This window comes from Mus caroli, chromosome 8, assembly GCF_900094665.2.
Source record: "Mus caroli chromosome 8, CAROLI_EIJ_v1.1, whole genome shotgun sequence".
In the NCBI taxonomy this organism is placed as follows: domain Eukaryota; kingdom Metazoa; phylum Chordata; class Mammalia; order Rodentia; family Muridae; genus Mus; species Mus caroli.
In genome coordinates, this window is record NC_034577.1 from 28,092,171 (window position 1) to 28,104,648 (window position 12,478).

General features: G+C 44.7%; 1 protein-coding gene across 7 annotated transcripts in view; it reads right to left on the reverse strand.

The window, feature by feature from the left end:
• Nucleotides 1-12,478, reverse strand: part of Rbpms (RNA binding protein, mRNA processing factor) — a 151,396-nt gene that overhangs the window by 76,200 nt on the left and 62,718 nt on the right. For 6 of the 7 annotated variants that reach the window (XM_029480393.1, XM_029480396.1, XM_021169582.2 and 3 more), the window contains exons 2-4: nucleotides 11,032-11,109; nucleotides 8,950-8,988; nucleotides 7,550-7,612 (exon numbers count right to left, since the gene is read on the reverse strand). In XM_029480393.1, coding sequence (XP_029336253.1) covers nucleotides 7,550-7,612; nucleotides 8,950-8,988; nucleotides 11,032-11,109 — 180 coding nt within the window. Of the gene's footprint in view, nucleotides 1-7,549; nucleotides 7,613-7,987; nucleotides 8,043-8,677; nucleotides 8,921-8,949; nucleotides 8,989-11,031; nucleotides 11,110-12,478 lie in introns of those variants that run through there. The other variant, XM_029480394.1, reaches the window with a different exon arrangement.

Sequence of the window (12,478 nt, forward strand, 5' to 3'; positions counted from 1 at the left end):
AAAAAAAAAAAAGAATGTGGGTCACAAGGGCAAGTTGGAGAAACATAGTGACTTGATTCTTTCAGCCCTCTCTGTTCTGCTATAACTCATAACAAAGTCTAAGCTAAAACCTACGTGGGAGTCACTTAAGACCAGGAAAAGGGAGAGACTCAGTTAATGGCATATATAAAGATGCTGCGATGTGTTATGGGCAGCTCATTCCCACCTCCTCATAGAACCTTGGCCAGGATCCACTGACACTGGTTGCTCTGAGGCACTAGCTACCATCATTCTTATTTACTAAAATGAGTATCCTAGTATGCACATTGAGGGGCTCAACTAAGAGACACCCAGAAATAGCATTCTACCCTGTTCGAGGGCTTGTGTGCTTCTGCTAAAAATTTCCACAAACTGGAATTTTGACTAAATCGGGCTAGCTTCAGATTGTCACTATATTTACCTTCCAAAAGCACAAACAAACCCTACAAGTAATGTGGTACAAGTCAGCTTTCTCATCCATTTTCCATGGGAAGAACTAACTGTGCCGATCTGTATGCAAAGGGCAGAGTGCTAGACATTCTTCTGCCATGTTCAAGGACAGAACGGGTTTCCAGCCATGTGGCTAACGGGGCGGGAACAACCAAAAGGAAATCTGGGTTTCAGTTGTTCGCAGACTTAATTTGGAGCTTTTCCTTCTACTCTGGGGGATGTGAGCAACCTTGGATCACGGCTCAGTGCTACCACAACCTGAGGACACTGCCCCAGTCACTGAAGCTCCGGCTGGAGGTGGCAGAAAAGCCAGTGGACTTAAAAACATTGTGTCCAGAAGGCTGACACTAATCACTTAATTAGGCAGTAACAAAGTAAGGAGGAACACTCCAAGCTAAAGAGGAACGGTCCAAGCACGGAAGTGCTCCCTGACTGTCCATTATTCTATAAGAGACACTTTCTGGACCAAGGTTTACATTTCTCAAGAGTGGAACCAAACTGAGTATTACACCACTTGACTATTCTCTAAGGATCCCAGGGAAGGCTTTGAAAAGAGCCTCAGCAAAGGACACAGGGAGCGTTGGGCAATAGCTGCGGACAGCACATATTTTTAGCTCATTACAAAAGACGACCCTGGGAAGAGCAAAGAGGTCAGCCCTCAGAAAGATAAGGAGTAGCTTTTATGTTTCAGTCCATTACCATGAATGGGCCCATTTTTCTCTACAAAGAGGGGTAACCAGGCTCCACGGTCACATACCAACTTGATCATGGCTATTTGTCTGGACAGTGGGAAGTAACAGTCTGTAACTGCCATCAGAAACACTGTAGCAAGGAGCCAGGATAGAACAGACAGGATACTAAGATGCTGTCTTAGGACCTCCGGGTATAACAGGACTAGGGTCCGACACCCAGCTCCAACCCCACACCCACTCATTCGACCACAGTTGCCCTAACTGTGATTCTGTGGGTTTCTTTCTTATCCTTCTCTGTAGACCAGACTGGTCTCAAATGCAGAGATCCCCCTGCCTCGGCCCCCCAAGAGCCGCCACCGCCCAGCACTACAGAGGTTTCTAAGATACAATGAGGTTCTAATGCTACACACACAAGTTAAGAACATTAAGGAAGAGAAAGATGATCCAGGCACTCGGTAGATACCTTCTTCTCAAGTCAGCCCTGAGCAGCAGCAACCCCAGGCTCCCTGTTCTACACATTAAAAAGAAGCCCCCTCCACAAAGCCAGAAAATTAGGCTTCTATTATTTGAGATTCTTAGCAATCAACACAAATGACTATGACCAAAGGGACAGGATGCTACTCTTATAACAGACTTACTGCTAAAGAGGAAAAAGAGAACCAGAGACTCATATGCTATCACTGGATTCAGGACCACAAAGCTCAGTGCCCAGGAGCTTGCTGGCAGGAGGCAGATTACGCCTGGATGCCAACCAAAACTGAAATAATGTCACAGTTTGACAGCCATCGACATTAAAACAGAAACTTCACTTATATGCAGTGAGGGCATGCTGCCGGCTTACTGACAATGTCACCGTAAAAGCCTACTGTCTGGGATCTGTGGCATCCTTACACAAAGCAGGAATAGGGAGGGAGAGGTGACCTAGAGCTGCGCAGGCCACACCTTCCTTCACAAGAACAAAGAAATTAGCTTTAAAGGGCCAGCATGGTTCTACGTTTATAGGACAAATGCATGGGTGCAACAGAAGAAAGCGTGCAGCTTACACATAACTGGTAGTCTTTGTCTAAAGCTTGGGGATATTGAGATTATTTTGTTTATATCTACATATAATGAAAAATTATAAAAAGAAAAAATTGTCCAGCTGGCAAATGAGTCAGGCCCTTATCCCTGCTGGATGCACCCTCCATTCCTGAGCCCCATAAAGTTATGATAACTTACAATATTCTATATCACACTGTGCTTCGCTGGACGAAGCAGGTACTCAGTAAATAACGGTTTACATATTGCTCTGGAGAAGACAGTACTTCTGACCAGAGGTCACTAACTCAACACAGGAAAAATTCTACACTGTTTAGGACATCCTGGAGTTCTACGACACCGGTAGATGCTGTACACACAAGGATATACGCATTTTTTTGTTTGTTTCAAACCCTAAAATCCTGTGTCACCATTATACAGGGTGAATATTCAGAAGGTTCCTTGGGACCTCCGCGTCAGTTTCAGGTCTCCCACAACTCACAACTTGACTTTTTATTTGTTTCAAGCACACGGTCCCCTTGACATAGTCTTGGCTGTCTCAGAACTCGAAGACCCTCCAGCCTCTGTCACCTGAGTGCTAGGATTAGAGGTGTGGTCCACCACAAACAGCCAACAACAACTTTTCCTAAGTTCTACTATGGAGCATCTGGACGAGTGCCGGAAGCCCATGCACTGCAGCGCTTGGGGCCGTGCAACCACCTGCGTCTTAGGAAAACCTGGTTCTACCTGAGCTGCCATAATCAACATGTCATTCCTTGCTGCTAACTGCCTGAGGCACGCCACAGCCAGATGTCACTGAAACTCAAGGGCCACCAGCATCAGCAGCCAGCAGGAACTGAACTCAGCTGTCTTCACTCCCTTAGGGATACTTTGTTTCAACATACAAAAGGAGGGAAATACTCAATAGAAAAATGCTGGTACACGATGATCACAAGCATGGTGAGCAATGTCTGAAGAGTCCTTACAACTGCCTACACTGCACTACAGCCCAATAGCGCAGAGTGGCTCTGCGGAAGCTTTCGCTGCAAACTTATATCTAACAGGTAAACAAGATGACATAAGCCAACGTTTTGCTCTGTTCTTGGCTGAGGTGTTGAGGGAACAATGGTGATCAGGCTATGTTCTGTTTCGGCATCTCTGCAGAAGACAGACACAGATGCATGCCATCACGGATACACTATGGCTTAAACCAGCTATCTTGCGCATTTCAGTAAGACTGAAGGAGAAAAGCCAAGTGTTACTTAATAATTTGTCTGGTTTGGATTAAGGAAGAAAGCTCAAGAGGGCGAATTAAACTAATGAGTCCCTCGCTATTGGCATTGGGCACTCGCTCATATTTGTTCTGTAACCATCCTGGCAGGAATAAAAGTTTTTTTTTTTTCTTTCTTTCTTCATGGTACCAAGGGATGGAGCCAGAGTTTTCGTTTGCAAGCAAGTGTTCCACCATTAAGCTATAGGCGTTTAAGTTTTGGGTAGGTGAGGTTAGAGACAGGGTGTCCTATACAGTCCAGGCTATCCTCAAAGTCACTTTGAACTTCTATTCCTCTTGTCTCTGTCCCTAAAAGCTAGGATGATGTCATACTGAGATTATGTCACCACACTGAGGTTTGATGGCATGCTGGAGATCAATGCCAGGGCTTCCTGCATCCCAGGCAAGCAAGTGAGCTACAGTCCAGCAGCCAAGAAATTCTAAAGAGAGACAGATACTTGCACCTCATCCCTTAGATATCAGACTATTGAAACAAAGGACCCAAGGAGTGAAATTTCCCTTGTAGGTCTCATCCATTTTTCTATTGAGAAAGAAAAGGCTTTCAGCTAATGGAGACTATTTCCCAGAAACAAACTGCAGAACGCTGACAACTTGTAACAGAAACCAGGAACCAAGGCAGGTGAGCCCCAACTTCATCAGGACTTCTGAGCTATGTATACTCCCAGGCTGTGCCCTGAATCTAAATCATTGCAGTACTCCAAAGGTGGAGTTTGGTGGGAACTCTTTAAAAGGATTAGGAGGTGTGGCATTGAGGTTTCAAAATCCTATGCCAGGCCCAGGCTCTCACTGATGGCTGCCTATGAATCAGGATGTAGAACTCTCAGGTACTTCTAGCACCATGCTTCCCGTCATAATGATAATGGACTGAAGTTCTGAACCTGTAAGCAAGCCCCCAAATAAATGTTTTCAGGGTTGTCAGGGTCATGGTGTCACTTCAGAACAACAGAACAATGACAAAGAAAGATATTGGTACCAGGAGTGGGGTGCTGCTGTGACAGGCTTGACCACACTGTTTATTGGAGGAATGTGGGTAAACTTGGGGACTTTAGACTAAAAAAAGCAGAGGGGGAATAGAGGGAGGGGAGCTAATGGGTCAGCATATTTGGAACATGGAGGACAGTGATGTGGGAGCCCAGCTAGAGAGGTTTCAGAAAGGAAGAATATTAGTAAAGGACTCAAAGACCACTGTTGTAGAATTTTGGCAAAGAATGTGGCTACCTATTTTTACTAAAAAATCTTTCTGATGATGGGGCTAGAGAGATGGCTTAGCAGTTAAGCCTCTCCTCCAGAGGTCCTGAGTTCAATTCCCAGCAACCACATGGTGGCTCACAACCATCTGCAATGGGATCTGATGCCCTTTTCTAGTGTGTCTAAAGACAGAAAATAAACCTTTAAAAAAAGTTTCAAAAAACAATCTTCTTGATGGTATATATTAGGATTAATGGCATTAATAGTTCCAAGAGGGTCTGCTATTGGTTATGTTATGTGGTTATTAGCAATACCTCTTATGCAGATCTATAAGGAAAAGGAACAAACTGAACAATGAGAAATAGACAAGCATGAAGCTTGAGGAGAACAGGAGGACCATGCATGTGATGGAGCCATGTCCAGTGCTTAGGAGAGCAAGCGGAAAGGAAAGCCTGCCACAAATGGGGTCAAAAGATCGACCTCAACGCAAGGCCCCACCCAACTAACAAAGCTTCAAATTTATGAGAAGGAATTAAAGAATAGCATAAGCCATGAAGAAAAGCTGAGGCAAACGTAACTCAATGTTCCAGCCCCAACAAGCAGAACTTGGCAGCTTCGGCAATGTGGTTCCTGCTTTAGAGCCAAGGGTACAAGAAATGGGTTGTGGAATTTCCCTCCAAGGCAAAAAGAAAGCCCCTGAGGCCAGGTGTGTATCTGCGGTGGTGTCCCTGCATGGAGGTGCAGAAGTTATTGTATAAAGTTGTGAAGGTGAAGCCTAGATTGTATTGGAGATCCGGGTATGTTGGAGATACAGATTCATGGGACACCCACCAGGAAAACCTGCAGAGGGGGTGGGAAATCAACCCAGGAGAGCTGTGTCGCAATCAGCAAAACTGATAGGAATTGGAGATCTGAAGAGTGCTCTGACCAACACACATGGAGATGCAGAATTTGGAGGTTGCCCTGCTGGTTTCTATTTGGCCCAGTATTTCCACCCTATGATCCCTTTTCTCCTGTCTGGAATAGTAACATATATTCTGTGCTACTATATGTTAGAAGTATGTGATCCGCTGCACAGACACACAGCCAAACACTGGATGGAGCTTGGGGACTCTTATGGAAGAGTTGGGGAGAAGGACTGAGTGCCCTGAAGAGGACAGCAACTCTGACAAACAGAGTCAGCTAACCTGGATCCTTGATATCTCTCAAACACTGAACGCCACCAAACGACACACAGGCTAGACCTAGCCCCTCCCCCTATATGTGCACATGTGCAGCTTGGTCTTCAAGTAGGTGCCAAACAATTGGGACAGGGCTATCCCCAGATATAGCTGTCTCTTGTGAGACGATGCCGGGGCCTAGCAAACACAGAAGTGGATGCTCACAGTCAGCTATTGGATGGATCACAGGGCCCCCCAATGGAGGAGCTAGAGAAAGTATCCAAGGAGCTAAAGGGATCTGCAACCCTATTGTTAGAACAACAATATGAACTAAGCAGTACCCACCCCGGAGCTCATGTCTCTAGCTGCATATGTATCAGAAGATGGCCTAGTCGGCCATCAGTGGAAAGAGAGGCCCATTGGTCGTGCAAACTTTATATGCCTCAGTACAGGGGAATGCCAGGGCCAAGAAGTGGGAGTGGGTGGGTGGGGGAGCGTGTGGGGGACTTTTGAGATAGCATTGGAAATGTAAATGAAATAAATACCCAATTAAAAAAAAAATAAAAACAATTGGGACAGGGATATCCCAAAAGCTGTTGCCTGTCTAGGGAATTGTTCCCCTAACTTGGCTATCTTGCCTGGCCTCAGTGGGAGAAGATGCACCTAGCGCTACAGAGGCTTATATACAAGGGAAAGGGATATGGGGATTGTGGGGAAGTCAGGTCCCATTTTATCAGAGGAGAAGGGAAAGGGGGTGGTGGAAAGGTTCAGTGGAAGGGGGAACCAGAAGGGGTGTCAAGGATCAGAATTTAAAGTCAATTAAAAAGAAAACAAAAGAAAAAAGCAAAAAAACAAAAAACAAAAGTACGAGATCGATCTGTTTTTATATTTTGATTTTACATAGGATTATAGTTTAAAAAAATACTATGAGCCTCAGAGAGGTTGAACTTTGCACTTTTAAACAGTGTTGAGCCTCATGAAACTTTTAAGTTGGACTCGATGTAATTTTGTTATGTGGCGACACATAAGTTCCTATGCTCCAATGCTCAGTCACCAGGGACTGGAAGGCTTTTAAAGGATTAGAAGGATGAAGAGGTGTGGCCTTGGGGGCTGAAGAGATGGCTGAGTGGTTAAGAGCACCAAATGCTCTTCCAGAGGTCCTGAGATCAAATCCCAGCAACCACATGGTGGCTCACAACCATCTGTGATGGAATCTGATGCCTTCTTCTGGTGTGTCTGAGGACAGCTACAGTGTACTTATGTACATAAAAAGTAAATCTTTAAAAAAAAAAAAAAAAAAAAAAAGGTGTGGCCTTTCAGAGGAAGGCGTGTCACTAGGAGATGGACTCTGAGGTTTCAAAAGCCCATGTCAGACCCAGACCCTCTGTCTACCTGCTTCCTGTGGATCAGGATATGGCTGTCATGGGCTGCTCCAGCTTTATGTGTGCTCCTGGGCTCCCCTTCAAGGTGGAGTTGCCCTGTTCTCTGTCCTCACAGCAACAGAACAGTGGCTAAGACAGTCTTCTCGGAATTACCTGTCTGTTTAATGGGGCATAGGGAATAAGAAGCCAGGGGTACCTTGTTAGGGCTGCTGCAGCCCAGGCTTTGATACTACCTACCCCAGTGACACTCCAGTGACCTATGATCTACTGGGCTTCTGTTACCTAAGGTACCTAAGGAAATGTACAATCAGAGTGAAGGATCAGAGCAATGCACACTTGATGCAGACTTACGTTCAAAGCGTTCTTTGCGGCCTCTGCTTCTGAGCGACTGTCAAAACTGACAAAGCCTACGGGCTGAGGGAAAGAGAGAGAGAGAAATCAAGATTAAAAAAAAAAAAGAAGAAAGACCTCAATCAAGGGACATCTGTTTTCTACGTCAAGGGTGGTGTCTAACTGAAGAACTAAGATAAAGAAATGACCACAGGGAATAGGTAGAAAGGAGAAAGCCAATCCCAAGAATCAGGATATGATGGCTTAATACATTTCTCACGTGAATCAACGGGATGGTGAGTGTAGTTCTTGGAGGGCAAAGCCAGGAATTTAAAGAATCATGTTATAAAAAGGAAAAAAAAAAAAATAGACGTGGTTGGAAAGTGAGCAGCAGTGAATGGGGATGGAGGGAAATCTGAGCTGGAGAAGATCTAAGTTTCCTAATCAAATTCACTGTACCTCAGCTTCTTCGTCTTTTAAAATGCAAAGAGAAAGCGAGTCACGTTTTGGTTCACTGTAAGTGCAAGGAATATAATGACACAGAGGTGAGAAGCCCAGGAACTACAAAATAAAGCTTCAGTCTCAGAGCCAAGCTGTGCTCTCTAAGGCATGGAAGGTCACTGCTCAAAGTCACAGGCTCTTTTTAGAGCTTCCAGTGGGTAGGCTGCCTATAGCCTAGCTCACCTCTGTTACAGCAGGGGTTACAACTCACTGAGAAGCTTCAAAGATAAGAAACATTTAGAAGGTGTCTAAAAACCCTGTCAACCACCACCTCTAGCCTGCCCTTGCTACACTGCATACCTCTACTCGTCTGTTCTGTTTTGATTGTGTGTTTGGATTTGAGACAGGGTTTCTCTGTGTAGCCCTGGCTATCCTGGAACTCACTTTGTAGACCAGGTTGGCCTTGAACTCACAGAGATCCACCTGCTGGGATTACAGGCACGTGCCACCACCACTATGCCACCTGGTTTTCAGCTGTGCTTTCAGAGGTTCGGTGGAGAGCAGGATTATTACCATCTAATATTCATATATAAATGGCAAATATTCCATGAAGAGAACTTGGCAAGAATTGTGACTAGGGCTGCAGAGATGGCTCAGCGACTAGGATCACTGAGAGGTGTTGATTCCCATCACCAACATGTAACTCACAGCTTTAACTCCAATTCCTGGGGATTTATGCCCTCTTCTGGCTTCTGTGGACAATTATTGAAGAGAGAGTGCACACAAGTCGGCAAAACATCCATATATGTATATGTGCATTTGGCTATTTCAGAGATACATAATTTTCCTATACTAATTCGCAATCACCTTCACCTTTAATTGTGATAACACATAGGTAGAAAATCCTAATTGAAACAAAAGCACATTTACTGGGATTGATTAGCAAACGGTGACTGTTTTTAGAAGTTCTGAATCCTTACCTGCTTAGATGTGAGCTTTATGAGAGAACCTTCATAGCCCTGAAAAGCAAAGACCGGGTTTAGAAGAAGAACGAGCATTACAATTGCATCCTCCACAAGTACAATGAGTCGTTAGTTAAGCCTCAGACTGTCGTATGTCTCACAAATGTTACTTGGAAAAGCACATTACAGACACCAGACACACAGGGTATCGTGTGTAGCTTAGTGCCAAGTGTTTGACAGTGTTACACAAAGCCTTTGGTTTAGTCCCCAGTCCTCCCAAACCAAACCAAACCAAACCAAACCAAACCAAACCAAACCAAACCAAACCAAACCAAAGAGATAAGCGTATGAAAACCCCCAGGAAGGGCTCAACAGGAGAGACAGCATTTGACTGAGTTCCCACTGCTTCATGAAGTGACCGATTTCCATGGTGGCATCTGATGGGCACATGAAATACTGTCCTATGTTCCTGGACATCCTCAGATGCTGGGGGTCATTCCTGTCTTTCTCTAGCTCTCTCTTTCAGTCTTTCTGGCTCCTCAGGAGAGACGTCAGTACTTTTTTCTAGAAATATCAATGGCTGGTAGAATGAACTGGCAGATGACACACCGATTATCAGTGTGAGACAGACTTGCTGAGCAGGGCCAGCGGCGCTGGGCTGTAATTGAAAGAGGGTTTCAAGGGATGCTCCAAGGTCCTGCCTTCAGCATTGGGGCTTCTCAGGACAGTGCTAGACAGAGGAAAACTTGAGTTGCCCACTAGCTACTGTAAAGATTTACATCCAAAGCCTTGAATGGTCATCTAAGATGGTCGTAACTCAAAGCACTGCCTCTTCCTATTTTGTAAGGGACTCTTTCTCTTAGAAATCCTAGAGATTTCAAGCCCTGATGCAAAGGACACACAGTATTTCACTCACTCAGGTAAGACAGCACTAGAAATGGTCCCAAACAGGAATCAAATGATTTCTCTCTGCTATCTTGTTACTGATGCATTATGGGAATGGCTAGTTACCTGTCCACACTGGGTACCTTCTTGGCACATCAACTGTACTCTTCTCATCTTTGAGGGTCATTTCTTGGCTTTTCCTGACTCAGTCTCCTTCCCAACTCTTATGTTTTCTGTTGCCTTATCCCTGCAGAGCTGAGTCCTGACTCTCAACTGTCCTGCCATCAGGACAGTCTTCCAGCAGAAACCAAAGCCAACACCATCTCTTAACTGTAAGGTTGTCCCTGCAAGCTTAAGCCTTCTTCCTTATGCGAACAAAAACTCCCTTAACTCACAGGTCCTACATTTAGGATGCCTTCCAGGCCATATTCTGGGTTGGAAAGGCCAACCAACCTTCAAGGCTTTGTCTTGAGAGCACAGTTACTCCAGTTTTAGCCCAAGGTTCAACTTCCAATCGCCAACAATGTTCAGCATCTCTAAGGTGATTTTATCTCCACAGGAATGATGGGAAACTCTCTTAGTTCACTAAATACCAGGCAAAGATTCCCTTCAGTTAATACAAAGTTATCCTGTGACGCTTTATTTAGTTGAACATTTATGACATTTGGTATAAAAGAAGCATAAGGTTTTTAACCCAAGCCATTAAAAAAAAAAAAAAAAAAAAAAAAAAAAAAGGTTTTTAACCCAAGCCATAAAAAAAAAAAAAAAAAAAAAAAAAAAAAACGTGTATTCATGCCCTAGCAGAACTGCCAACAGAGCCACTCCAGGGAATAAAGCGCCACGTATGGACAGGGCTCGAAACACATTGCTGCATTTCCAAAATAAAAATGCAGTGAGTACTCTATACCATTGGTGGCATAGGGGGATTGCTGGGGAAATCAAACCCAGGATCTTACCCACATTAGGTAAGTGCTCTACCAGAGAACTAGTGTATTTCTGACCCAGTGTGGACCTCTTCTGCTCTGCCCTTAGGGGGATGCCTCTAACTGGAGGTTACCAAAGCTGAGAGACATGAAACAGAGAATGCTGGGACCAGTGGCTCTCCACAGCAGTGAGAACAGACTGCTTGGAATTTGCTATCAGAGACCAAAGGACAATGATAGTCTACCTTCACTCACACACACACACTCACACACACACTCACTCACAAAGTACCTTGAATGGTCTGAAGAGCAGGTACAGCTCTCGGGGCTTGATGTCCAGAGGCAGACCGCTGACAAATAGGGTCCGGACCTAGAAAATAAATGTAACAGTAGAGTGGTCAAGGCTGTAGAGAATCCAGAGGCTACTTCTCATCTTAAATATCAACAGATTCTGACTCCTCTAACAAAGCTCTTTCTATGCCATGATGAATGGAAGGAAGCTCCATATAATTTTAATATTCGTTTACAACTGTATCGCAAGGACAACAGACTCTCCACTCTTCTTCTACAACAATCAGACAAACTTGAAAAGGAAACTTAAGCAGGGCCGCACGTTGTAAGGGTAGAGTGTGCCAGACTACACAGGAACCCAGGCTCAAATCATAGGGCACATCAAATGCTAATGGCTCGGGAACGGAGGCCAGGCTCCAGAAGCAAGGACTGGCTACAGAAAGCGACTACAGAAAGCACTGCCTAGCTTTAGGCTCTTACTCCATTCAGACGAATACAGCATGACTGTGCCCCTCCTTATTAGATATCATGTTCGATCATTAACCACAGGTAAATGACAAGGAGGGAGGGAGACTACATGCTAGATTTCAAACACCTGTGTCCAGAATCGAAAATCAGTAAGGCCCTTTTATTGGTCCAGCACAGTATGACGTCAGGCCGTCTACATGCTAGTGGTTCTTACATGCTGTTGTTAGATAGCAATCTCAGAATTGTGACTACTTTCTTTCAACTTATTTAAACATGTATGCTATAAGTCTTGAAAAGGTAGGATTTGTGTACTTTTCACACGCACGCACTTGTGAAACCATCAAAACTGAGATGACCCATCACCTTTAATGGTGCCTCCTCAGTCTCGATTCACGGACCAGGTAGACCTTGAACTCACAACTTTCTCAGCACTCTGAATACTAACCAGGATTCCAGGTGTTATGCCACCATTCCTGACATCACCTATTCCTTCAGTCCTCCCTCCCAGCCCTGTCCCACCATCCCCAGGTGTTGGCTGTGACTGCTGATCAATGCTCCAATGTTGAAACAGAACCACAGAAGTGCTAAATTTGTCTCTGTTCATTTCTGTCTACATAAGCCAATTTCACCCGTATTGTTGTCTATCCATCACTTCTTACTGAGTAGTATTGTTATATGGATGTACCAGCTCATTGATCCATAAACCTGTTGATACATATAGTAAGATTTGGTTTAACTTAAAAACAAAAATTCTGGGTCTGGAGAGATGGCTCAGAGTTAAGAACACTGAGTCCAAATCCCAGCAACCACATGGTGGCTTACAACCAACCGTAATGAGATCTGATGCCCTCTTCCGGTGTGTCTGAAGACAGCTAGAGTGTACTTACATATCTTAATAAATCTTTGGGCCAGAGCGAGCGGGGTCGGAGGAAGCAGAGGTCCTGAGTTCAAAGCCCAGCAACCACATGATGGCTCACAAC